Consider the following 23,657-nt stretch of genomic DNA (forward strand, 5'->3'; position numbering starts at 1 on the left):
ATTGGCTCCAATTCAGGAAAGTACTCCTGCTCAGAACAGCACGTTTCTATGGATAAACTTAAGCACACAATTAAGTGTTTTCCAGAATCAGGGCCATAGGTCATGTTAAACTAGAAATCAGCCCAAGCTATAAAATTTAGATTGTAAGTTTGCAATTCTCCCTCCAAAGTTTTGGTATGTTAGGATCCAGGGTTTTGGTTTAACCCATTAGTGAGTCAGAGGCTAGCTGCAAAAGTTCAGATTTTGAACCCATGTGAAGTCCAGGGGTATTTGGATGCAGAGTTTTGATTAAGATCCTTTGTGTAACTCTACAAGTAAACTGTATCCAGTTTTGATTACAAGTATAAAATTAAAGACAAATTGCAAGTGGCTGTCAGCTCATGCCATATCTTGTCAATAGGAGTTTGTTAACTCTAGTTTTAGGGAGGATATCAGCTTTCAAGTGCCTCATCTCATTTGTACTAGTTATTTTTTTCTGCTCTATGTGAGAATTTTATTTGCTGGTTTTTTTTATTTTCTTAATCTATTTAAATGGCCAGCAGCTATGCTAAATATCATGATCTTAATATCAATGCCAAAAATATCGTATGAATGAAATACTAGAAATATTCTGAAATCAAGTGGTAGTAATGCTAAATATGCAAACAGAAAACATAAAGAAGATTTTGGTGCACTATGAATATTGAGGAAAATTTGGATATATTTAAACTAGCTCTAAAATGTGGAAAGCCCAGAAAGGCATTATTTACTACATCAACATCTCCATTATCTTTACAATTTCAGTGAATTATGAATGAGAAATCACTGTTTAAAAAAGGAACACCCTTTTTACGCACTTTAAAGGGGCATTTTAAAGGGAGTCATTGCAGGGATTTTCTTAATCATTCCAGGAGGTATTAGTAATCAACAGCAGCTGCTGCTTCATTTCATACTACCATCTGCTTTCCCCTCTGCACACCTATGTTACTGTTAGCATTATCCTTTGAGCTCTCAGTGTTTAGCTAGTCTCTATAGTCATTCCTTCTCCTGGCTATTTGATCAGCACTTATATTAATATTGAGTGCTTTCCGCAATGACAAATCATTTGTTCCCTAAACAGGAGAGGATTAAAATGGCAGACAAAATTGAAGTTCTTACTGATTTTCCAAAGTCTTTAAAATCAAATTATATCGATTCAAGGATATAACGTAGCATATTGTGGATGTGAAGCTAACTGTACAAATGCTAAAGTAGCATAGCTAGTTTATTTGGTTTGCTTTGTGAGGATTTCCACTTTCTATGTATTTTAGAGTATAATACAGAATTCTGGATGTAAATGGAACATTGTGATTTGTTGTTAAATGAGATTCTCCCCACATCAGCCATTTGCAGTGACAGAGCTCTTAAGCGGCCACATTTATAGATGGCAGCCTGAAACAAAAATGAAAGATTTGGGGTTTAAAAATTGTTTCATCTCCTTCCAAATACTAAGATATATTGCATTCTTACAGTTGGTATTGCAGGACATGAGACAATCTCTTTCAAATCCTGATGGTCCTGGGAAAATTAGGCTAGTTGATAATTTGCCCCACCAGCAAAGACTTGTGCCAGAAGGCAAATACTTAACATGATAAGTGGTGCAGCTTCTACAGGTTGAGGCTTATGAACTAAATATCTGAGTCTGACAGTTTTCTCATTTTCATTTATAAATTTCCTAATAGCAGTGAAATACTCCACACAGAAAATTACTAGCAAATATTGAGCTCTATGGGTGTTTAAAGTCATTCATCATTGTGATTTAATACCAATGAGACCATACTGTTATTACCTAAACATACTCCTGGGGGAATTCTGCGCCAAAACATTAAAAATTCTGCAACAAAAAACTAAAAGTTCTGCACACAATATTTCAAAATTCTGCAAAATTCTGCATATTTTATTCACCAAAATAACACAATATAAGCACACCAGTTTCAGTTATTTTGGTCATTTATTTCAAAATACCTGTCAGCAAGTATGTCAGTAACAATACAGACAACAAAAAGATTTAGGAAATGTTTTTTGACAAATAGATTCCTTACTAGGCATATTAATACAGAACTCTGAGTAATAATTCATTTAAACTACAATACAGAACCATATTTCCCGCATCCCTCAGAAGCAGTGCAAAGGCTTAAGGGAGCCAGGGGTAATGGAGGAGCTGAAAGAGAGGAAAGTAAATTGTAGGGAAGGAGCCTGGGTGTGAACTTGAAGGGATGTTGGGTATGGGTGGGAAAAGTATGGAACAGTTTTTTGTGGGGGGCGGGGAGGGATTGTTAGGGAACTTCCGCCATACAGACCCTGGCTGACCCCTAGCCTCTCCCATTCAGTCAGACACATCTGTCCCTGTTGGCATGTCTTCCTGCATCCCATGTGTCCCTCCACCCCCACTCAGACACCCACTCCCCCCATCCCCATGTGTCTCTGTGCCCCCACCCAGCCACTCTTCTGTCCCTATGTGGCTCTGTACCCCCACCCCCTGTCTCCATTTGTCTCTGTGCCCCCCCTCAGCCACCCCTGTCCCTATGTGTCCCTGTATCCCCCATCCCCATGTGTCTCTTTGCCCCCACTCAGCCACCCTTTGTCTTTATGTAGCTCTGTACCCTCTCCCCCATCACCATGTGGCCCTGCACCTCCCTCCCCCCTGTGACCCTGTGTCTCCACTCCCATTCAGCCCCTGCCCCAGTCTGTCCTCCCCCACTAGCCCTTATGAGCCCCTGTCTGATCCCTCATCATTCCATCCTGTCTGTCTCCCCATAGCCCCTATCTCCTGGCCGGACAGGTGCTGCAAAAAAGGCAGGCTCTTTCTCTTCCCTAGCTGGCCGGGAGCTACTGCTTGTCTCCTATCACCACAGTGCCCTCCGTGGGCAAAAGGCAGAACTGCAGAAGTTATTTTCTGCTGGGAGCTGCTGCTGTTCTTGCACCACAGCATCCTCTGGTGGGCAAAAGACAGAACTGCAGTAACATTTTGGCAGAAGTGCTATGCATCCGAAGAAGTGAGCTGTAGCCCACGAAAGCTTATGCTGAAATAAATTTGTTAGTCTCTAAGGTGCCACAAGTACTCCTGTTCATTTTGGCAAAAGTTATTTTTTTGCATAAAAAATTAAAAATACGCATGGCTAATTAATTATGTGCACATAGTAGGTAGGATTTACTACAGTGATGGAAAAAATCCTTCCAATGCCGTAGTGTCTACAGCACCACAGTGGCGTAGGTGTAGCACTGTAGTATAGACACTCCCAAAGTAATGGAACAAATAAGCATTGATGGTTGTCTCAAATAGTCTCCAAAGGAGTAGACAGCAGTAGAGGTTATCTAAGTGAAAAGGAGGGTCCAGGTTGAGGTCCAACGTGAGGAATTAATTTATAAATACCTCTTTTCCCCACCCAACCACACAAAGCATTTGTAGTCAGAGCCCTTTTCAGTTCACCTGGGACCCTAGAATTCAAGACACTCTAAAAATCTGGGGAAGCGGTAGAGGATTAGTTTATAATGCGCCTATCAAAGAATAACTAAATAAGTACAAAAATAAAAATAACGTGACCACACGTAATAGACTGTTTCCCGTTTTAGACCACCACCCCCTGACAGAAAATCTCCTGCTAATTAGAAACAAGATTAAACAACTGCATCATATATTTTTTCTTAAAGGTCACCTAACTTAGACTTAGGTAGATTTTAAATAGATGAGAGTTCCAGGGACTGGACCATCTACGAACAATGTGCTGCTGCCCACCATGAAAATTTAACTACGGAACCAGTGAGCAAAAAATTTCTAGATAGAATAACAGAAGCATGGGGCTGGAAGGAACCTCAAGAAGTCATCAAGTCCTGCCCACTGTGCTGAGGCAGGACCAAGTAAACTTAGACCATCCCTGACAGGTGTTTGTCCAACCTGTTCTTAAAAAACCCCAATCACTGGGATTCCACAGCCTCCCTTGGAAGCCTATTCCAGTACTTAACTGCCCTTATAGTTAGAATTTATGTTCCTAATACACCTCTACCCCGTTATAACGCCACCCGATATAACACGAATTCGGATATAACGTGGTAAAGCAGCTGCGCGTGCCAGCATATCAAATCAAGTTCGATAGAACGTGGTTTCACCTGTAACGCAGTAAGATTTTTTGGCTTCCGAGGACAGCGTTATATCGAGGTAGAGGTGTAGCTAACCTAAATCTTCCTTGCTGTAAATTAAGCCATTACTTCTTGTCCTGCATTAAGTGAAACAATTGATCATTGTCCTCTTTGTAACAGCCCCCAACATATTTGAAGACTGCTATCAGGTCCCCTCTCAGTCTTCTTTTCTCAAAACTAACCATTCCCAGTTTTTTTAACCTTTCATCATCGGTCAGGTTTTCTAAACCTTTTATCATTCTTGTTGTTCTCTTCTGGACACTCTCCAGTTTGTTCACATCTTTCTTAAAGTTTGGTGCTCAGAAATGGACACAGTACTCCATGTGAGGCCTCATCAGTGCTGAGCAGAATGGGACAATTACCTCCCATGCTTTACTATGCCACTCCTGTTAATACACCCCAGAATGTTATTAACCTTTTTTGCAACTACATCACATTGTTGACTCCTTCATTTGTGATCCACTATGACCCATAGCTCCTTTTCAGCAATACTACTGCAAAGCCAGTTATTCCACTTTTTATAGTTGTGTGTTTGATTTTTCCTTCCTAAGTGAAGTACTTTGTACTTGTCTCTATTGAATTTCATCTTGTTGACTTCAGTCCAATTCTCCAATTTGTCTAGGTCCTGCTGAATTCTAATCCTACCCTCCAAAGTGCTTGCAACCCCTCCCAGCTTGGTGTCCTTTGCAAATTGTATAAGCATACTCACCATTCTATTGTCCAAGTCATTAAAATATTGAATAATAGCAGTCCCAGGACTGTCCCCTGTGGCACCCCACTAGATATGCCCTGCCACTTTGACAGCAAACCATTGATAACTACTTTTTGAGTATGGTCTTTCAACCAGTTATACACCCACCTTATAGTAATTTCATCTAGACCATGGTTCCTTAGTTGGTTTATGAGACTGTCATGTGGGACTGCATCAGAAGCTTTACTAAAATTAAGATATATCATATCTACTGCTTCCTTCCTATCCAGTAGGCCAGTAACCCTGTCAAAGAAGGAAATTAGGGTGAGGTTTGGCATGACTTGTTCATGACAAATACATATTGGCTATTTCTTATAACCCTATTATCCTCTAGATGCTTAAAAATAGATTGTTTAATAATTGCGTTCCCATATTTTTCCAGTTCAAAGTTAGGCTGATTGGTCTGTAATTCCTATGTCCTCTTTGTTCCCCCTTTTAAAGATAGATACTATGTTTGCCCTTCTCCAGTCCTCTGGGACCTCACCCATCCTCCATGAGTACTCAAAGACAATTGCTAAGGGTTCTGAGATTGTTTCAGCTAGTTCCTTAAGTACCCCAGGATGAATTACATACTTTACTTTAATCTGTTCTTTCACTATTTTGGCTTGTGTTACTTCCCCCCCTTTTGTTAATATTAATGGTGTTGTGTATCTGATCACCATTAACCTTTTTAGTTAATAATGTAGCAAAGTAAGCATTAAACACCCTAACATTCTTGATTATAAGCTCCTTCCCCGCTAAGTAGAGGACCTACACTTTCCTTCGTCTTTCTCTTGCTCTTAATGTATTTGTAGAACAACTTTTTATTGCCTTTTATGCCCTTTGGTAGATATAACTCATTTTGTGCCTTAGCTTTTCTGATTTTGTCTCTGCGTAACCATAATTGCTGTAGTGGGGCATGGGAAAAGAGGTGGTTTCATAGAGTGGCTATTTTTAGCACTTTAGAGATACTCATCAGCACTTTGCTTTCTACCTGGAGGCAAAAATAGAAGTTCACCTCCCAGAGCAAAATTGTAACATGTTCCAACTGAAGTTCCCCATTTCCTAAATAGGAAGCCACATTATGTGCTAGCTGATGCTTTTGATTCTTCTTCAAGACCAGCCCCAAATTCTGTAATCTCATGTGGAGGTGACTAAGAGGTGGATAAGTATATGGAGAGGCCCAGATTAGAGTGGCAACGTCACAGAATCCAAGAATCAGGCATAGTGTCAACAAAGGAGGAAGTTGCCATCTCTCTCACTTTCTCCAGAGGCTTTCATCTACCTGCCAGCATTACTTTCAGGATATTTTGAATTAATGTTCATGGAAGATCCTATCTTGGCCAGGTACTGGGAAGGCAAAGAGATATAAAGATTAGATTTGAAGTGGGGAATAAAAAGTACAGATGAGCATAATCATCAGCATACAGGTAACAATAGATGAAAACCTCTCAGATCTAATTTTTAAAAATAGGATCCTAATGTTGACTTTGTAGAATGCTATTTAGGTGCTCAGAGCTTTTGAAATTCAAACAGGTGACTAAGTATGGATTTAGGAGCTTCCAATTTTAACAACCTTGGCCCTCATGATCATCTTCAGTAACCTGAAATCAGGGCCAGCTCCAGGCACCAGCTAAAGAAGCAGGTGCTTGGGGCGGCCAATACCAAGGGGTGGCACTCCAACCGCTACTGGGGCGGCATGTCCGGGTCATCGGTGGCAGGTCCCTCACTCCCTCTTGGAGCGAAGGACCTGCCGCCGAATTGCTGCCGAAGAGTGGAGCGGCGCGATTGCGCCGCCGTGGCTTTTTTTTTTCCCCACTTGGGGCGGCAAAAAATCTGGAGCCGGTCCTGCCTGAAATACACATTAAACAGCAAAAACATGGAACCCACACAATCCTATTGGAGGTAATCATTAGTGAGGATGAATGACTGTTCATCACCACCACCCCATGTCATACACAAGAACAAGTATACCCACTGAAAAGCCACCCTTCCTATGTTCTAGAGGCAAGCAAGCAACTCCCCATTAGAGTTTTGCCTTTGACTTCAGTCAGTATTTCACCCTGTGTGTTTTGTACATTCTGTTTCTGATGTTATATGTTTTGATTATGTAACTGTGCCCAGTGTTTCAAGTGCATACTGCAAATAAAATGGTAAGTAGAATTCAGAAAAGTATAATTGATTTAAAAATATGTGGACTGGAGTAGTGATACTTTGGCTGAAGAAGCTGCATAATCCCCACATTCATGTTGTTTGGGAAGTAATTACAGGGTTTGTAATCTTCAACCAGTTTGATCACTGCTTTTATTTGTGGTACTTTACAACAAGTATATAGATCATAAATAACATTTGAAAGATATGAGGTTATGCAGAGATAATTGCACATCTGAATTACATTGGCACAGTGCCCCAAGCACCTTCCACCATCCCTTGTGAATTGTATAGCTTCATTTTATGAAACACATTATTGCTCTCATAGAATGTTTTTATTGCTCCAGAAGGGCAAACTAAAAATTAATAAAATGCAGCTCTTGATTACCACTCTGTGTGACTATTTTTTATTTTCTGAACCCTTCTTGGCCAGTCTCATTCCTTGGTGTGTTTTTCCATATATGGATATATAAATTTGGTGTCTCTACCATTTTGAAAGATTTTATCACTGTGAGAGGGATTTCCCATAGATATAATGGCTAGTACCAGCAGAACCAGGCAAACGGCAGAATTTTAACTGTAATCCCTGTGTCATTCCTTGCAGCTAATCACACTCGGGGCAAAAAAAATATTCAATTGAATAGTGTGTTCAGGTTACAAAGACTACCAGAAATAATCGTATGTTTTGTGCAGCAGAATCAGAATACTGTTCCTGCTGTAGGCAAAATGCAGTTTCAGCTGCTTCTGGTTCTTCAGGTGACAGTCAGGATTAGAGAGCAGAATTCATTATGTTAATTGGAAGCTAAGAGTTATCTTACGGTCCTTCTTTCAGAGGTCGTGCTGCAACAGGGAAAGTGATATCGTCCCAAGTTCTGCCCACAAACCAAGCTCCACCCGTTTATGATAGCTATACGAGATGCCATTCACAGTAGATTGGGCAGAACTTCATACTCCTTCTTCGTAATGTTTTTCTGTTATCTGTAGTAAAACTGTTAACAAAGTTGATGTTGTTTAGGATTCAGAATCACCACCCCATTAATATGACTAGGGCAGTTCACACCTCGCAGCTAATGTGTCAGGATGCCTACAGACTCAGGAAGTCAGGGCTACCTGAGGGTATGTCACATTGCAAAGGTAATTTTTGAAATCAAGGGCATGTCTACATTTCAAAATCTTATTGTAGTCAAACATGTTTGTGAAGTGTTAACTTAAATGACAATGCATATGACTGACCGGTCAGCGTAGACCAGGGCAAATCATGTTCAGCAGCATGTGAGCTAACTGTGATCAAACTGTGGTTCCAAAGCATTACACATTTAAAGTATGGTACATAAGAGCAAAGAGTTGAAGGGATATTGTGACACCTTTCTTGCCCCAAAAATGTCTTGCTGTCATTGATGATATCCTAATGTGGGTTGCATATATCATCATCATCATCATCATGGGAAATCCCAGAAGGATGTAGACTCCTTGCAGATTGAGTGCCACCTGGATCAGTCTTTATCTAGGTCCTTAAAGTGGTCTGGCTGGATATTCAGTTTATGTCCCTCATTGCAATCTGATTACAGTACCAAAGCTTTTGGCAACCTTGTGATTGCCAACTATGTAGCAGCATTCTTTGGTAAACATGCTTTGGAATTCATTGGTATTCCATCTAATAATATGTATGAAATATTGTAAATATAATAAAGTTAATATTTTAATGTCACATGGACTTCTATATATTTTTCTCAAATAAAGAAATCATGAAACACTACTTCAATATTTTCTCTCGCAAGGTCATTGACATGCCTGAACACAATCCTGGAGATATGGGAGGAACAATGAGACTGGGAAAAAGGAGGACTGTTTTCAAAACAGAAGACTCTGTCCTAAGTAAGTTACTTCTTGCCTGTTTCATTTTCTCTCATGATAAAAATAACATCTGTCTCATATTTAAAGGCCTAAATGAATTGTGCCAAACATATTCTTGTGGTTGCATTCATTGCCTCTCCTCACACACCATGCAGTCCACATTTAAAATGTTTCCTACCCTGAAAAGCAACTACACAAATAGCATTTTTTATTAATCTGATTAGTTCCTGGGGTGAATCTTTTTAGTATCTATAAACAACATCTACTAAAGACAGATTAACAGCCCTCTCTTCCCTTCCTCCCTGTTTAAAGTGCGTGCAGATGAATCACCCACTATCAGAGAGGCACTGGAGGGGAAATACACAGCTTCACTCTCTTTGTCCCACTTTCGCTTCTCTCCTCCAAGCACCAGATAAAATGGTCACTGTGAGGTGAGCTGGCACAGACTGGTGGCTCTGCAGGCAGCAGTGGGAGGACAGGAAGCTCAGCACACCAGGCTGGCTTCAACATGTTAGCTCCCCAGCAGTGCTCCTCTCTCCAGAAGGATGGACTACCTTAGATGCCCCCACATTGCCAGATTCTTTACAAGGGCACAAGCATTCCTCATTGTTCAGAACAGGCTGCTGCTGCTGCCTCTCTCTTTTTTGATGACACACCAGTACACTCAGCAGGAGCCAGGACTTCCAGCAAGAAAAGTGGGTGGGTCAGTCAAGAAGGACATAAAGCCTCCCTGTATAAAATATTGCAGTTTTATTTTTTAAATTAAGTTCGGTTATTTATGCAGTGTGATCCTCAGTTTTTCAGAATGTGACATCGGTGGTTCCAGCCAGTTTTTAAACTGTGGACTGTGATGATCGTCCTTGCCTCTTGTGATAATAACCCTCTCTATTTTTGTGTTCAGCTTACAAGAAGCACAAAGAGAGGAAAACAAATATTGAGCCCAAATCTACCCTCAGATGCTCACATGCAGCTCCCACTGGAGTGGTGAATGAAATTCTAAGGGTAGAGCTTGAGCCATATTGAACAGAGATATTTGTCAGATATACTCCTGCCCAGAGGGTGTGTCAGAAAAAAGGTCACATGGGAACGTCAGTGTCATTATTCCCATAAAATAAACATTAGTAATTCATAAATTCAATGTAATCCATTGTTGCTCATCTTGGAATATAGTCCATTTTTATTCTAATGAATTTTCTATTTTTTTCACCATCGAGATCCCTGGCATTAGCGTTCTTTGAACTCCAGTAATGCTTAGCAAATGTTATTTGTCCAGCCTGGCATGTCACAGCAAACACCAACCCCACTATTTTTACTGCCTTGGAAGCTGAAGCACACTTGGATGATATACATGAATGATAGCCAGCGTGCTTCACATTCATTCCCAATGCTCTGAGTGTGGATTTAATCCAGTCATGTTCATTCTAGCCAGAATTCTAGGGCAAACAGACACTGCTTATCTTCTCTCATCTGATATGTTCCTTCTGATTAACTTAAAGGATGCCTGTCTGCGTGAACTTCCACAATCCACTGCTAGAGGACTCAGTCAAAGCCTCCTCCTTTCTTACTTTTACATATCAGGTGAAAAAATAGAGGAAGTGAATAAATTCCAAACTATACTGGGAATTCGGAATCTTGTCTAAGTGCTTCATTCCATTTAGTAGACAGGAACTTCAGCTATATCTTAATGTGTCCGTCACACAAAGAAATTACCCATTAAGTAACTAATGGACCATTTTTTTCAGAATGATAAATATTCTGTGCTATGAGTGACATTCCATTCAGACAATGCAGAAAAATACTTCATTCTTTCCCCCAAATAATTCTGTACCCAAATATGGTACAAAGACCCCAATAATATACATGAGATTACTTGTTAATAAAGTGGGATTAGTCAGAAACAAAATAATGCTACAAAATAGAAATCTTTATTTATGATAAGTAGTTCAGATACCCTTTATTTCTGGAGATGCATTTTTGGCCCAGGCAGATGTTACAAAGAGTCGTTTTATATTGCCCCTTGAAGCCATCCCTTTAATGAAACCTTCCTGAGCTGAATGTGCTTACTGAAGTGTAACATTTTCGCCTCTATTTTAGCAAATATTTAAAAATATACACCAGTGCAAGACACTGGTTTGTAATTAAGATATATCTGAGTGTCTGGGTTTTTTCCTGGGAACCTGTGACGGGGTGGACTAGGCCCAGAGCCCCCTGTTGGAGGCCTTGGGGTCCTACCACACTCCATCCCAGAGAGGAGCAGATGAGAAGTCCTCCAAGCATCCTAGAGTGGCTGCAGGGGAAGCAGCCAATCCGAAGGGTTGCAGGAGAGGCCCGGAGGGCCATATAAAAAGGAGCTGCAAAGCCAGAGACAATCAGTTGCTGCTTGGATCTGGAAGAGAGAAAACTGTGTGGCTGGATGGCTGAAAGAACGTCAGAATTATGGACAGCTCAGTGTGGGCAGGGACCAAGGTAGCTCCTGGCTGACTGCTGGGACAGAGTAAGGACAGCCTGGGGAGGGCTGCAGGATGACAGTGTCTCTAGGGTGGAAGCCCTGGGGTATGGCCCCATACCAGGGCCGGGAGAAAGTAAAGCTTGTATACCCCGAAAGGGTTTTGTTCTGTTGCATCTACAGTGTGTGTGACTTGACCGGAGGGCTGAGTGAGTCACTGAAGACCCACTGAAGAAACCATCGACCAAGTGGGGGTGCTCCTGAAAAGCAGGTGCTGACCCCATTACAGAACCAGATATAATTGAATTAATATTTTGAGAGAATTCACCTTCCTGCCCTGCCCTGTCCAATAAACTTCCAGTACAGTTGAAGAGGTCAGAATATCATTTGTAAACTCCTGGGAATCCATGTTTTCCAGGTGATCGCTCACTATTTCGTGGATTAGTGAGTTTCTCCTAAGAGAAGCATGTGCTACAAGCTATATAAGAGTGATGGAGATACCTTCATCTTAAATTAAAAGACAGTACTTTACGTCACAAAGACTGTTTCACCGATTTTACTGAATTTAAGCAATCCGGCATTGCTTTCCTTCACTTACCTGTTTTTAAATACTGCTGATGAAATTTCTAGAAAACAGCGTAACATAAGAACTCATATGACAATCAAATGAAAACAGTATTTTCTATAAAGTCTTTAACCATAAAGACAAAAACTCAAAAAAAGAAATTGAGCCTCTTGGCCAGACTCTAATCTTAGCCCAGTAGAAGCTCCCATGCTATGGTTAGGGCTGGGGCCAGCAGGAGGTCCCTGGGCTAAGGTTGGGGCTGGCAGAAAGTTGGGTTTGGAACAGCTGGATTGGTGTCCCTGGGTTGGGGTTGGGGCCAGAGCCAGCAGAAGCCTTTAGTTTAGGATGGGGGTTGGAGCCAGCAGGCGACCCTGGGGAAGGATTAGGGTTGGGATTGGCGGAGGTTCCAGGACTAGGGTTAGGGTCGGGGCCAGCAGAAGCCAAAGGGTTAAGGATAAAGTTGGGATTTGCAGAGGCTGTGGCCAACAGAGGCTAGGGTTATGGTTGGGGCCACCGTGCAGCCCCCAGGTTAGAGTTGGGTCTGGTAGGTAGCCCTAGGCAAGTGTCAGGATTTGGGGTGGCAGGCAGCCTCATGCTAGGGTTTGGGTTGAGACTAAGAGAGGCCTTCAAGTAAGAGTTAAGATTCAGATCAGTGGAGGACTTTAGGTAGGCAGACAGCCCTGGACTATTGTTGGGTCTGGCAGATGCCCTGAGTCCAGGGTTAGGATTTTGCCCAGCAGAGGCATCTGGGATAGGGATAGATCTGGGGTTGGCAGGCAACCCTAGGATACTGGTATGATTGGGAAAGGCAGTGGGTTCTGGGCTAGGATTGGTACTGGGGCCAGCAAGGGTGTCTATACTGCAGCTAGGAGTGAGACTACCAGCTCGGGTAGACAGACTCATGCCACTGGGACTTGAGCTAGTGTGCTAAAGTAGCAGTGTAGATGTTGACTCTCTGGTGGAGACTCGGACTAGCCACCTGAGCTGAGACCCAGGGGGTAGGTGATTTTAAGAGCCTAAGTTGACACCTGATCTGCAATATCTGCACTGCTACTTTTAGTGCACTAGCTTGAGCCTCACTAGTGTGAATCTGTCTACCTGGGCTGGGAGACCCTCTCCCCACTGCAGTGTAGACATACACCAACAGGCCCTGCGTTTGGGTTAGGGGTGAGGTGCTAACTATGAATCTAGCCCTGGTCAATCACCTGACCCCAAACTTAACCCCAGCCCAGAACTTCTGCCAGTCCTATCTGCAGCACTGTCATGAGAGCTTCTCCTGGCCTGAATGCTAACCCTAGCCTGGGGCCATATGCTGGCCCCAGCCTTAACACCAGAACTGGACAACCTGCCACACTGAAATCAAATCTTACCCCAGAAACCCTTGCTAGTCCCAACCCAAGGCCCCCTCCTGGTATGAACCATAATCTGAGTTGCAGGACACCTGTTGGCCCCAACCATAGCCACAGCCCTGGGCGACCTGCCAAATCCAAACACAAATTTAGCCTAGGACTTCTTGCCAACCCAAACCTTATCTGTAGCACAGGGCTGCCTCCTGGTCCAAAGTTTAACACTAGCCTGGGATTGCCTGTTGGCCACAGCCCTAATCTTAGTACTGAAGCCTCTGCTAACCCTAACCTTAGTCAGGAGGCCTTTGCTCGGTCCCAACCCTAATCAAAGTCCAAAAGCTAACCCCAACCTGGAGCCCTCTGAGCCCTAATCCAGAACCCTCAGGCAGCTCTAACTGTAACCCAAGCCTAGCATGCTCTTCCAGCCCAACCTTTACCGCAAGGGCACCTGCTAGCCCCATCCTTAACCCTACCCAAGGGCCATCTGCCAGCCTCAAGCATAACCCTTAGCCCAGAGCCACCTGCCAGCCCCAGTGCCAACCTAGCCTGCGGCTCACTGATAACCCCAAACCTGTTTGGCTGGGGAAGCTCAAGCTGCTTATATTGCCCTGAATAATGAGCAGGCCAGAGACTATGAGGGAATCAAGGCAGCCATCCAAGATCTAGTCAGCCTCCACCGAGAAATGGGCACAAAATTCTAAGGTGCAAGGATTATGAGGCAGTGCAGCCCCAGTCATTTGCCCAAAAGTCGATGGATTGGGCCACCTGTTGGCTGAGGCCAGATATCCAAACAGTGGGGAAGATAATGGATGCTCTGGTGTTGGAACAGTTCCCTCAGGGCCTCCCCAAGAACATACAGCTGTGGGTTAGATGGCATCAATCTGGCACTTTGGATGCATTGGTAAAATTGACAGAGGGGTTCACAGAGGAGGACCTCCCCAGAACAGAGGGCCAACTGCATAAAGGATCAGAACTCAGAAGGAAGTTTGGGGAATCCACACCGGCCAGGAGTGTGGAGAGGAAGAAGGAAAATCACAGAGAAGCTCTGGCCAGGGCTTGATCCATGACAGGTTTCCTGTGCAGGTGTCGGGGTCACTTGGAAAAGGACTCCCTGAACATGGAATGTAGGTTTTCTGAGTTTTGCATCTGAGACAGGACGGAAGTGTGACAGACCCAGACCAGTGGGGTACAGGAGTCTGGTAGAGGGCAAATATACTGGTCACTGGATGAGTAGTTTTCTGTTCCCTGAGTGACCAGAGCAGGGGCTGCACTAGAGTAATCAGGAACCCGCTAGAACCAATTAAGGCAGACAGGCTGATTAGATCACCTACAGCCAATCAAGGCAGGCTAATCAGGGCACCTGGGTTTAAAAAGGAGCTCACTCCAGTCAGGCAGGGAGGAGCCAGAGGAGAGGAAATGCGGGTGAGGAGCTGGGAGCAAGAGGCACAAGGAGCTGAGAGTGAGAGGGTATGCTGCTGGAGGACTAAGGAGAACAAGCATTATCAGACACCAGGAGGAAGGCCCTGTGGTGAGGGTAAAGAAGGTGTTTGGAGGAGGCCATGGGGAAGTAGCCCAGGGAGTTGTAGCTGTCATGCAGCTGTTACAGGAGGCACTATAGACAGCTGCAATCCACAGGGCCCTGGGCTGGAACCCGGAGTAGAGGACGGGCCCGGGTTCCCCCCAAACCTCCCAACTCTTGATCAGACCCAGGAGGACTTGATCCAGACTGTGGGGGAAGATCACTGAGGTGAGCAAATCTGCCAATGTGTGCAGGAACCACCAAGGTAGAGGAGGAACTTTGTTACAGAAGGAAAAAAGGAAAAATTGTCCTCCCATTCCAGTAATGGTGAGAAGGAAATGTCAACTGGTAGACATAGTTCCCCTGATAGAAAGGGCCTCTGCTTGCTCCCCAGTTTGGCAGGAGTTGGTGCAACCCCACTGGCTGGTTCCAGGGGTAAGTGTGAGAAGAGAGTGTATTCACGGAGATAAAAAGTGCAGCCCTCTGGCGGAGGTACCCCTGGAAATCTGGGGGAGGTAACTGGAAGCAAGCTGGGGTAGTGGACAGATTGCCCCACCCTGTTGTGTTGGGTGCCAACTGGAGCACCTTCCTATTAGGAAAACAAGGTGGTGTTGGGGACCACAGGTGGGGAAACGGAAAACCTGAGCGGGAGGAAATGGATCCCTACAGCAAGGGAAAAAACCAGCAGGAGCAAATTTAGAAATCTCTAGGGAACAGAGCCTAGTGCAGGTGGAAGGGGAGAAAAATGGAGTTCTGCAAGAGACTGAGTGGGAGGGGTTAGGAATTAAGGAAGTAGGAATGGTGGAGAAAGACAAGCAGAGCTCCTTAGGAGAGGTTGAGGGGCCCAGGGAGTACCCCATGGTGCACCCCAAGGAGAAGCAGCTCAGGCACAGTTTGGAGGGTTGGGGGAGCCCAAGGCCCTGACTAATCAGGGGAATGGGGGGAGGTATAAAGCGATAGAATAGGGAGAGCAACCCCTCAGGATGCACATTGTGTGATGACTTGTGGGCCGAAATGGAGCTGTTGGGACATCCTCCCACCATCAAGCATGGGTTCTGTGGATGGAAAATGGGTGGACACTACAAGAACAACCTTGATGATCACCCTAGGGACCTATAGCAACCCCCACAGTGTGACACCTCTGCTAAGCAAGGGAAAGCCCAGGGAAAGAAAAATCTGATTGTCAGGTAACGGGGGGAGATGGATGTCAGAGTGCAGTGGCTGAGCCAGCACTCTAATCACTGCAACTCCACTTAGTTGCCCCATAGCACTCTGACTATGGGCATTGTGCCCAGTTGATAAGTTGGGATGGGATGGAGAGAATTAAAAGACCAATGAACTCATTAGCCCAGAAGGTGCAGGAAGGAAGTATGGAAGGGGAAAGAGAGTGGGGGAGGGGCCGCCCCAGCCCCAGGCCAGCTGCCTTGTAGCATGAGTCACAAGAGATCTCTCTCCTCCTTGGCACAGGAGCTGAGGGCTTAATGGGACTGTTGATATGTTGCAGCACAGTCTGTAAAGGTTCTAGAAAAGAACCCTGTAAATGAACCACATGAGGTGTTTTACCAGAAGAAAGTCTCTGAGACGTTTGTGGACTAGAAAGTAAGCCGGAGCAAGTCTGCCCTGCTACAGGCTGGCAGAGGTCCCCTAGCTACAGTTACAGTTAGTTACTGGTGGTCCCAGTTTAAAGTTGGGGCCAGCAGTGCTTGCCAGGCTAGAGTTAGGGTTGGGGCCGGCATTCACCCTTGGGCTTGTATTACAGTCTGTGCTGGCAAGGAGTCCTGGGCTACTGCTAAGGTTTGTGTCAGTCCAAAAGGGTTCTGGGCTGTGAATAGGGCCCTAATCTTAGTCCCGCCAGCCCTCCCAAACCATAGTCTAGGGCCAGGTGCCAGAGACAAGCCAACCCCCCAGCCCTAGCTTAGGTCTACTTCCCAGCCCCACAAACTAATATATTTGGGGGGAGGGATAGCTCAGTGGTTTGAGCATTGGCCTGCTAAACCCAGGGTTGTGAGTTCAATCCTTGAGGAAGCCATTTGGGGATCTGGACCAAAAATTTGTCCTGCTAGTAAAGGCGGGGGCTGGACTCAATGACCTTTCAAGGTCCCTTCCAGTTCTAGGAGATTGGTATATCTCCAATTATTACCTAGTGTTCTGTTTTTTGTTTCTTTGTTTTTGTGGGGTCAAAATGGAGAAGTGGTTTAAGTTAAGTTTCTTATCATAGCTGGTAGGCAGGAAGAAATACCATATCAGAGATTCAGTTTCAGCCACATGTTTCAAAAGTTGCAATAATACTTAATGTAGGTCACCTATTAGCAGGTCTCACTTACAAAGGAAATAAGTTGATGATATAACTTTGATACAATACAATTCTTTGTCCATCAACAGACTCAGACGTACTTGCTACATTATCATCCTGTTCATTTTTTCTGCCTGCAGCATTCATCTGGGATATGAAAAAAATGTTTAGCCTTCTCAGATTTGTAGACAGTAGCTTTTTGAGTTTTTAAGATTATATGTAATTTGGCAGGAAATGAAAGTGCAGTATATATACCCATTTAAAAGAAAAAGTGCTTTTAGAGATAATGGCTTTTTGACAATCAGCTATGTGGCCTGGGTAACACTAGAGAGGATATGGATACACACTTCATCATATATAATCTTTTCCTGTTACTATACTGCAGTTATTATGTGGTCCTTATCATCTTCTTATAGAAAGGTTAATGTTGAGGTGCAGCAATATGTTGTAAATCTGTGCCATCATTTTGAGTAGCTTGGATGGCCATATGTATCAGAGAAATGTGTAAAGCTTTGATAATCTGTATTGGAGAAGGAAATCCTGCTCCCACTCCTCATAAATCACAACTAGAATGGGAATATGAGCAGTTCTAAAGGTTTCCCTAGCATTAACTTTTGTAGCCACCTCAGTAAGACCTCTGTATTTCCACATTACCGTTTTTGGAGAGGTCTTCCAGCAGTTCAGTCTTGCAATAACACATTGGGCCAGATTCTAATCTTAGTTACAGCAGTGTAATAGACAGCAGAATTTGATCCATTACCTTTAATTAGAACTACGGTTAGAAGTTCATCACTCTCTAGCTGGGAAAAGGAGTAAACAGTGAGGTGGCAACATTTGCAGATGATACAAAACTATTCAAGATAGTTAAGTCCAAAGCAGACTGCAAAGAGTTACAAAGGGCCCTCACAAAACTGGGTATATAGGCAACGAAATGGCAGATGAAATTCAATGTTGATAAATGCACATTGGAAAACATAATCCCAATTATACATATAAAATGATATTCTAAATTAGCTGTTACAACTCAAAAAAAAGACATCTTGTCATTGTGGATAGTTTTATGAAAACATCCACTCAATGTGCAGTGGCAGTAAAAAAAAGTGAACAGAATGTTGGGAATCATTAGGAAAGGGATATATAATAAGACAGAAAATATCATTTTGCCTCTATATAAATCCATGGTACATTCATGTCTTGAATACTGTGTGCCGGTATGGTCGCCCCATCTCAAAAAAGATACAGTAAAAACTGTATGCATGTTGGAGGAATGGGGGGTGCTGTAAGTGAAAAATGCAGGTTAACTAAGAGGAAGGGAGTTTGGGTGCAGGATGGAGTGCAGGGCTGGGGCACGGGAGAGGGTGCAGGCTCTGGGAGGGAGTTTGGGTATGGGAGGGGGCTCGGGGCAGGGGGTTCAGGTGTGGGAGATCCAGGGAGTGTTCACCTCGGACAGCTCCCTGCAAGCGGTGACTTGTCTCTGCTGCTCCTAGGCGGAGGCATGGCTAGGCGGTTGCGTGGCTAGGCGGCTCTGCACGCTGCCCCCCCCTGCTCCCATTGGCTGGGAGCTGCAGCCAATGGGAGCTGCGGGGGTGGCACCTGCGGGTGGAGGTGTCTAAGCTCTACAGTCTACAAAAGTTACTCATCTTACTTGCAGAAGTGGATACACACCGGTAAGATAGACACAAGATGGGTAAGGTGGTATCTTTTATTGGATCAACTTCTGTTCTTCTGAGGAAGAGCTCCATGTAAGCTTGAAAGCGTGTCTCTCTCACCAACAGAAGTTGGTCCAATAAAAGATATTACCTCATTCACCTTGTCTTTCTAATATTCTGGGACCAACATGGCTACAACAACACTGCAAACAACTGGATAACTTAACATTATATGGGTCAAATAGTAATAAAGAAAGATGAACAAGTAGTGAAATAGGAAAGCACAAGCAAAGACTGTGTTAGGGGCATAGTGAATACAATTGGGTTGTTTGTCTGAGTGTAAGAAATTTCTTGGAATTTAGATTTCATGGAGCATGTGCAGGACATCGTGAGCTAAAAGAATAACACTAGAAACACTATGGCATGTTGTAAGAGCTATATCTTCTGCTTTCTAGAAATGTTTGGTAGAAACAACACTTTGCTATTAATCATTTCCCTTGTGTTATTTTCAGGGAAACTTTATGGTGATGAAGATTTTGTGGAGGAACGACACAGGCATCGGTATGAGGTAAGGCATTGCTAATATAATTTATATTGTAGAGAATTTATAGCATTGGCAAACCATGACGAACTTATTTAATCTGAAGTCAATGGGAGTTTTCCTGAATAAGGGTTAAGCAAGGCCTTAGGGGGTTGGTGTAATAGTAGGTACTATTTAGATGTATTCCAAAGGGTTCTGTGGTTTGCAGACCATATTGCATTTTAGGAGACCTAGCTTGAAGAGTGTAGTGGATTTAATCCTTCTCCCAGTGAAGTTAATGGTAAAACTCCCATTGATTTAATTGGGAGCAGGATTAGGTGTATTGCTTCTCAGGCTGGTTGAGCTCAAATAATTCACATAGGTGACAAACTTGCTCTCTTTAAGATGAGGTAACTGCAGCTTACTGTATGAGCCCCTCCTGTCAGCAGACTTTCAGAGGGATCTTAGGGGAAGCCACACTTGTGCTGTGCAGACTAGAAGAGAAGCATCACAAGGGGAGATGGCTTATGAGAAATGATTTGATTGGTTACTTGAATAAAGTTGTAGGGGACTATTAGGCCTCCATCTATATCAGTGAAGACCGGCACAATAGGGGAGGTAATCACATTTGTGTGACTCTGAGTAGCAAGTATAATGACAAAATAAAAAGAAGAATATTGGCTCCTGGCTGCACTGCTCTGATAACACCCCTATTCTGCAAACCATGTTCAGTTCATGCTGCATGCCCTATAAAAACTACACATTTATTGTACCTCTCTGTGATGGGACATACAAACCCCACCCAGGGCCTGAAGAGGTTGAAAAGCAATACTGGACCCTGGCTGCCCTGTGCCTCCAGACCTGCCAAGACTTTTTATATAGAAAGTCCCAGCCCCCGACTTTGCTACATATATATTTAAGAAGTTAAAACTTATCTACCTTTGTTAACTGTAAAAAGCGACAAAGAGTCCTATGGCACTTTATAGACTAACAGAAGTATTGGAGCATAAGCTTTCATCTGACGAAGTGGGTATTCACCCACGAAAGCTTATGCTCCAATACTTCTGTTGGTCTATAAGGTGCCACAAGACTCTCTGTCGCTTTTTACAGATCCAGACTAACACGGCTACCCCTCTGATACTTTGTTAACTATGTAAATATTACAATAATTACTATGCGTATTTTTCAATTTTCCAGGTAAATCCAGAATTGACTGGCTGCTTTGAAGAGAGAGGTTTGAAATTTGTTGGCCGTGACACAGAAGGGAGTAGAATGGAGATCATTGAACTGGAAAGTAAGTAGCTCAGTTTTTTTGTAACACCTTCTGCATATATTAAATGAGAACACTATCAGAGTGAACTGTATATAAAAACATTACTAACTGAGCCAAAAATGATTCTTGTATCCTATGAGGTCCCCATTAGCTGACTGCTCTAGTACAAAGGGATGAGGCTCCAACCAGAATATGTTAGGAACTGCTGCCCTCCATTTCTCTTCTAGGACGATACATACAATGCAGTGTCAAGGAGTCATGCGGCTCTCTTCCAAAAGGCTGACATCCTAGCTCAACAACTCCTGACCACATCAGAATACTCAGGTGGCAAGGTGTTTGCCAAACCAATAGATAAGGTAGTGGCTGAGGCATCAGAAAAGCTAAAGAACTTCTTCCCCTCAAACAGGTAGTTTGGAAGTGATTATTGCCTTTACTGTAGAGCAGATGGCCTTTTTGCGGCTATTAATTGTCCAAATAAAAGCAGCAAAGAGTCCCATGGCACTTTATAGACTAACAGACGTATTGGAGCATGAGCTTTCATGGGTGAATACCCACTTCGTCGGATGCATGTAGTGGAAATTTCCAGGGGCAGATAGATAGATAGATATATATGCAAGCAAGAAGCAGGCTAGAGACTGAATAACTCTGAATAAACTCAATAAAGGGAGTGCCAGATGGGATTCTTGATAACATTCTACCTTTAACCCACAACAAAATGCACAACTCTTTTATGTCTCTTCCCTGAATCCGAGGAGAAACACTGTCTAGAAAGCAAGCTCCGTTCCTTCACAAAGAAGTTAACTATTTTTACATCAAACAGGTGGATTTTAGCAATATGGATACTCAGATTTGGATTACTACACCAAATAAGATTTACTTTCTCCTATGGCCAAGGACCTCCAGAAGACACAAAACATAAAGGAGAAATTATTCTGCAGATTGACTTGACTTTACTTTGTTAAATTTTAATATTGTACTGCCAGGAGGGATAATAGCTCTCCTTCTTTTGAGCCCCTTTTTAATTCATCCCTGTTTTAAGTCACTGTGTCTAATAAATGTTAACTGTTAGCTAAAATTTCAGCCATTATATACAGAATCAAAGTTAAAGGCAAATTGTTATTGGACAGAACACTGATTCTGAAAGGATTCTCTGGGGACAATTAATTTTACACACCATAATGTGTTATTCAGGCTTCCAAAATACCTTTCAAATGGGATATTACAAACTGCTAAAACATAAGGTTATATTTCTGTTTCTGTCAAAGAAGAAAGCTTTAATTCTGAACCAGAGTTTGAATGAAGATGTATTTCTATCATGTCAAACATCTGCAGTGTAAATTGCCACTAAGGTGTACATCAGCTTTCATAATCAAATAACTCTCATGGTAATTTTTATATAGTTTGTTCCTGCTGATAATTGGTATTAGAAGGCTATTTCATTTGCTTTGGATGAAATGATTTATGTAGGGAGCATAATGAAATAGAGCAGAGTTTTTAAATTATATGTTACTACGAGAGGAATAACAGCAGTAAAACCTGGAATTATTTCACAATGGTTTGCAAGGGCACTCTAATCATTGAAGGGGAAAAACAATCCCCGCAGGGGAGTTAGAGATTGGGGACAGAAATATATTCTACCAAATAGGGTAGGCAAAGCATTTCAGAAGAATATCCTTACAGATCCTATTTTGATATCTTGCAATAATCTTGTTTTGCTGCTTTAGGGAACCATGCTATATGGTAAAAAGAAACAAGCAATGGAACCAGCTTCCTTTTTAACATATAAAACTACCAGATTTTCACTGTTATAGGAAAACATGCTTTTCCTGTAACCACCTTGTCAACTGGTGCGAGTCTCAGCTGAGAGTGCCAAATTCAGGACAGACTGATAAAGAGAGGGCAGACACACCCAAACCTGGTGGCTATTCTAACATTGGATGTACCAAACCAGTAACTGAATGAGGTTCTGTAGCACCACACTGGTCAACAAGAAGCTAACAACACAGCCCCCTTTGGCAACCAGCCCTTATCACCACCCAGACATCTGATTTTTATGATGAGACGTTACTGAAAACCATGTTAATTATATATAAAGTTCTTCTAATCCCAAAGGATCAGCCACCTCCCCAGGTCAATATATAACTCAGATCTTACCCAAACATCAAGCTGATGCCAGTCCATTAGTTGCTAAAAACTAAAGGTTTAACAACATAAAAAGAAAAGAGGTCTTAAATGGTTAAGAGAATCGAATACATTACAAGTGGTTTTCAGAATCTGTAGATCAGGCTCATAGCAGTGATGTTGAATCTACTAGGTTGTAAAAAAATCTCTGGTTTGCCCAAGCAGGTCAGGGGTCATTCAGTCCTATGTTCAAAGCTTCCTTAGAAAATCACAATGCAGGGATGAAGACAAAGCAGTGATGCCACAGATTGCAATTTTTAGCTCAACTCGTGCATGGAAAGTTACTGGCCAATATGGAGTCCTGTATCACATAGGCATGGAAAGTTACTTGCAAAAGATGGAGTCTTAGTTCACATGTCCTTACATGCTTTGCTGATTCATATGGGTAGCCATTGGCTCCACATTGTCTGTGGCGTCTTCAGTAAGGGCTCACTGAAGAGCTGATTCCCGTCAATGGCCCATCACCATATGGATGGCCCATCAACCAGTGAGGGCTAGCCTGAATGTAAATTTGTCTGTGGGGTATAAGCCAGGAACACAACCCATGTTTGAGTTACAAATATATAGCAAATATTCATAACTTCAGATACAAAGATGATACATGCATATAAACAGGATTATCATATTTAGCAGATTGCAACTTTTCCATTGATACCTTATATGACATGCTTTTCAGTGATATATTAGTGATTGTAACAGTAGTGTACACCTGGTTTTCATTGTCATAGGAAAACATACTTTTCCTGTAACCACCAACTCTATAATAATGCAGCGGAACTCACTGGAACTGGAAACCGTTTTGGAAATTGTCATGCCAGAAGAGAGCAATGATCAATGTAGTCCAATGTCCTGTCTCTGTTAACTGTCAATGTTAACTGCTTTAGGGCTTTAATAGCAGCATCCTTGTGAGAGAAATAGGTGTATGGAACAGGAATGTCCTAAAACATTTCCCCTTACTTTCTTTAAAATAGTAAC

The 23,657-nt window shown here is 42.9% G+C and overlaps 1 protein-coding gene across 10 annotated transcripts in view; it reads left to right on the plus strand.

Moving 5' to 3' along the window:
• The window catches only part of CTPS2 (CTP synthase 2), a 158,064-nt gene that overhangs the window by 115,458 nt on the left and 18,949 nt on the right, over positions 1–23,657 (plus strand). For 9 of the 10 annotated variants that reach the window (XM_045022516.1, XM_045022306.1, XM_045022006.1 and 6 more), the window contains 3 exons: positions 8,815–8,911; positions 19,221–19,276; positions 20,426–20,522. In XM_045022516.1, coding sequence (XP_044878451.1) covers positions 8,815–8,911; positions 19,221–19,276; positions 20,426–20,522 — 250 coding nt within the window. Of the gene's footprint in view, positions 1–8,814; positions 8,912–19,220; positions 19,277–20,425; positions 20,523–21,321; positions 21,469–23,657 lie in introns of those variants that run through there. The other variant, XM_045022608.1, reaches the window with a different exon arrangement.

The sequence above is a fragment of the Mauremys mutica genome, chromosome 1, assembly GCF_020497125.1.
Source record: "Mauremys mutica isolate MM-2020 ecotype Southern chromosome 1, ASM2049712v1, whole genome shotgun sequence".
Taxonomy (NCBI): Eukaryota; Metazoa; Chordata; order Testudines; family Geoemydidae; genus Mauremys; species Mauremys mutica.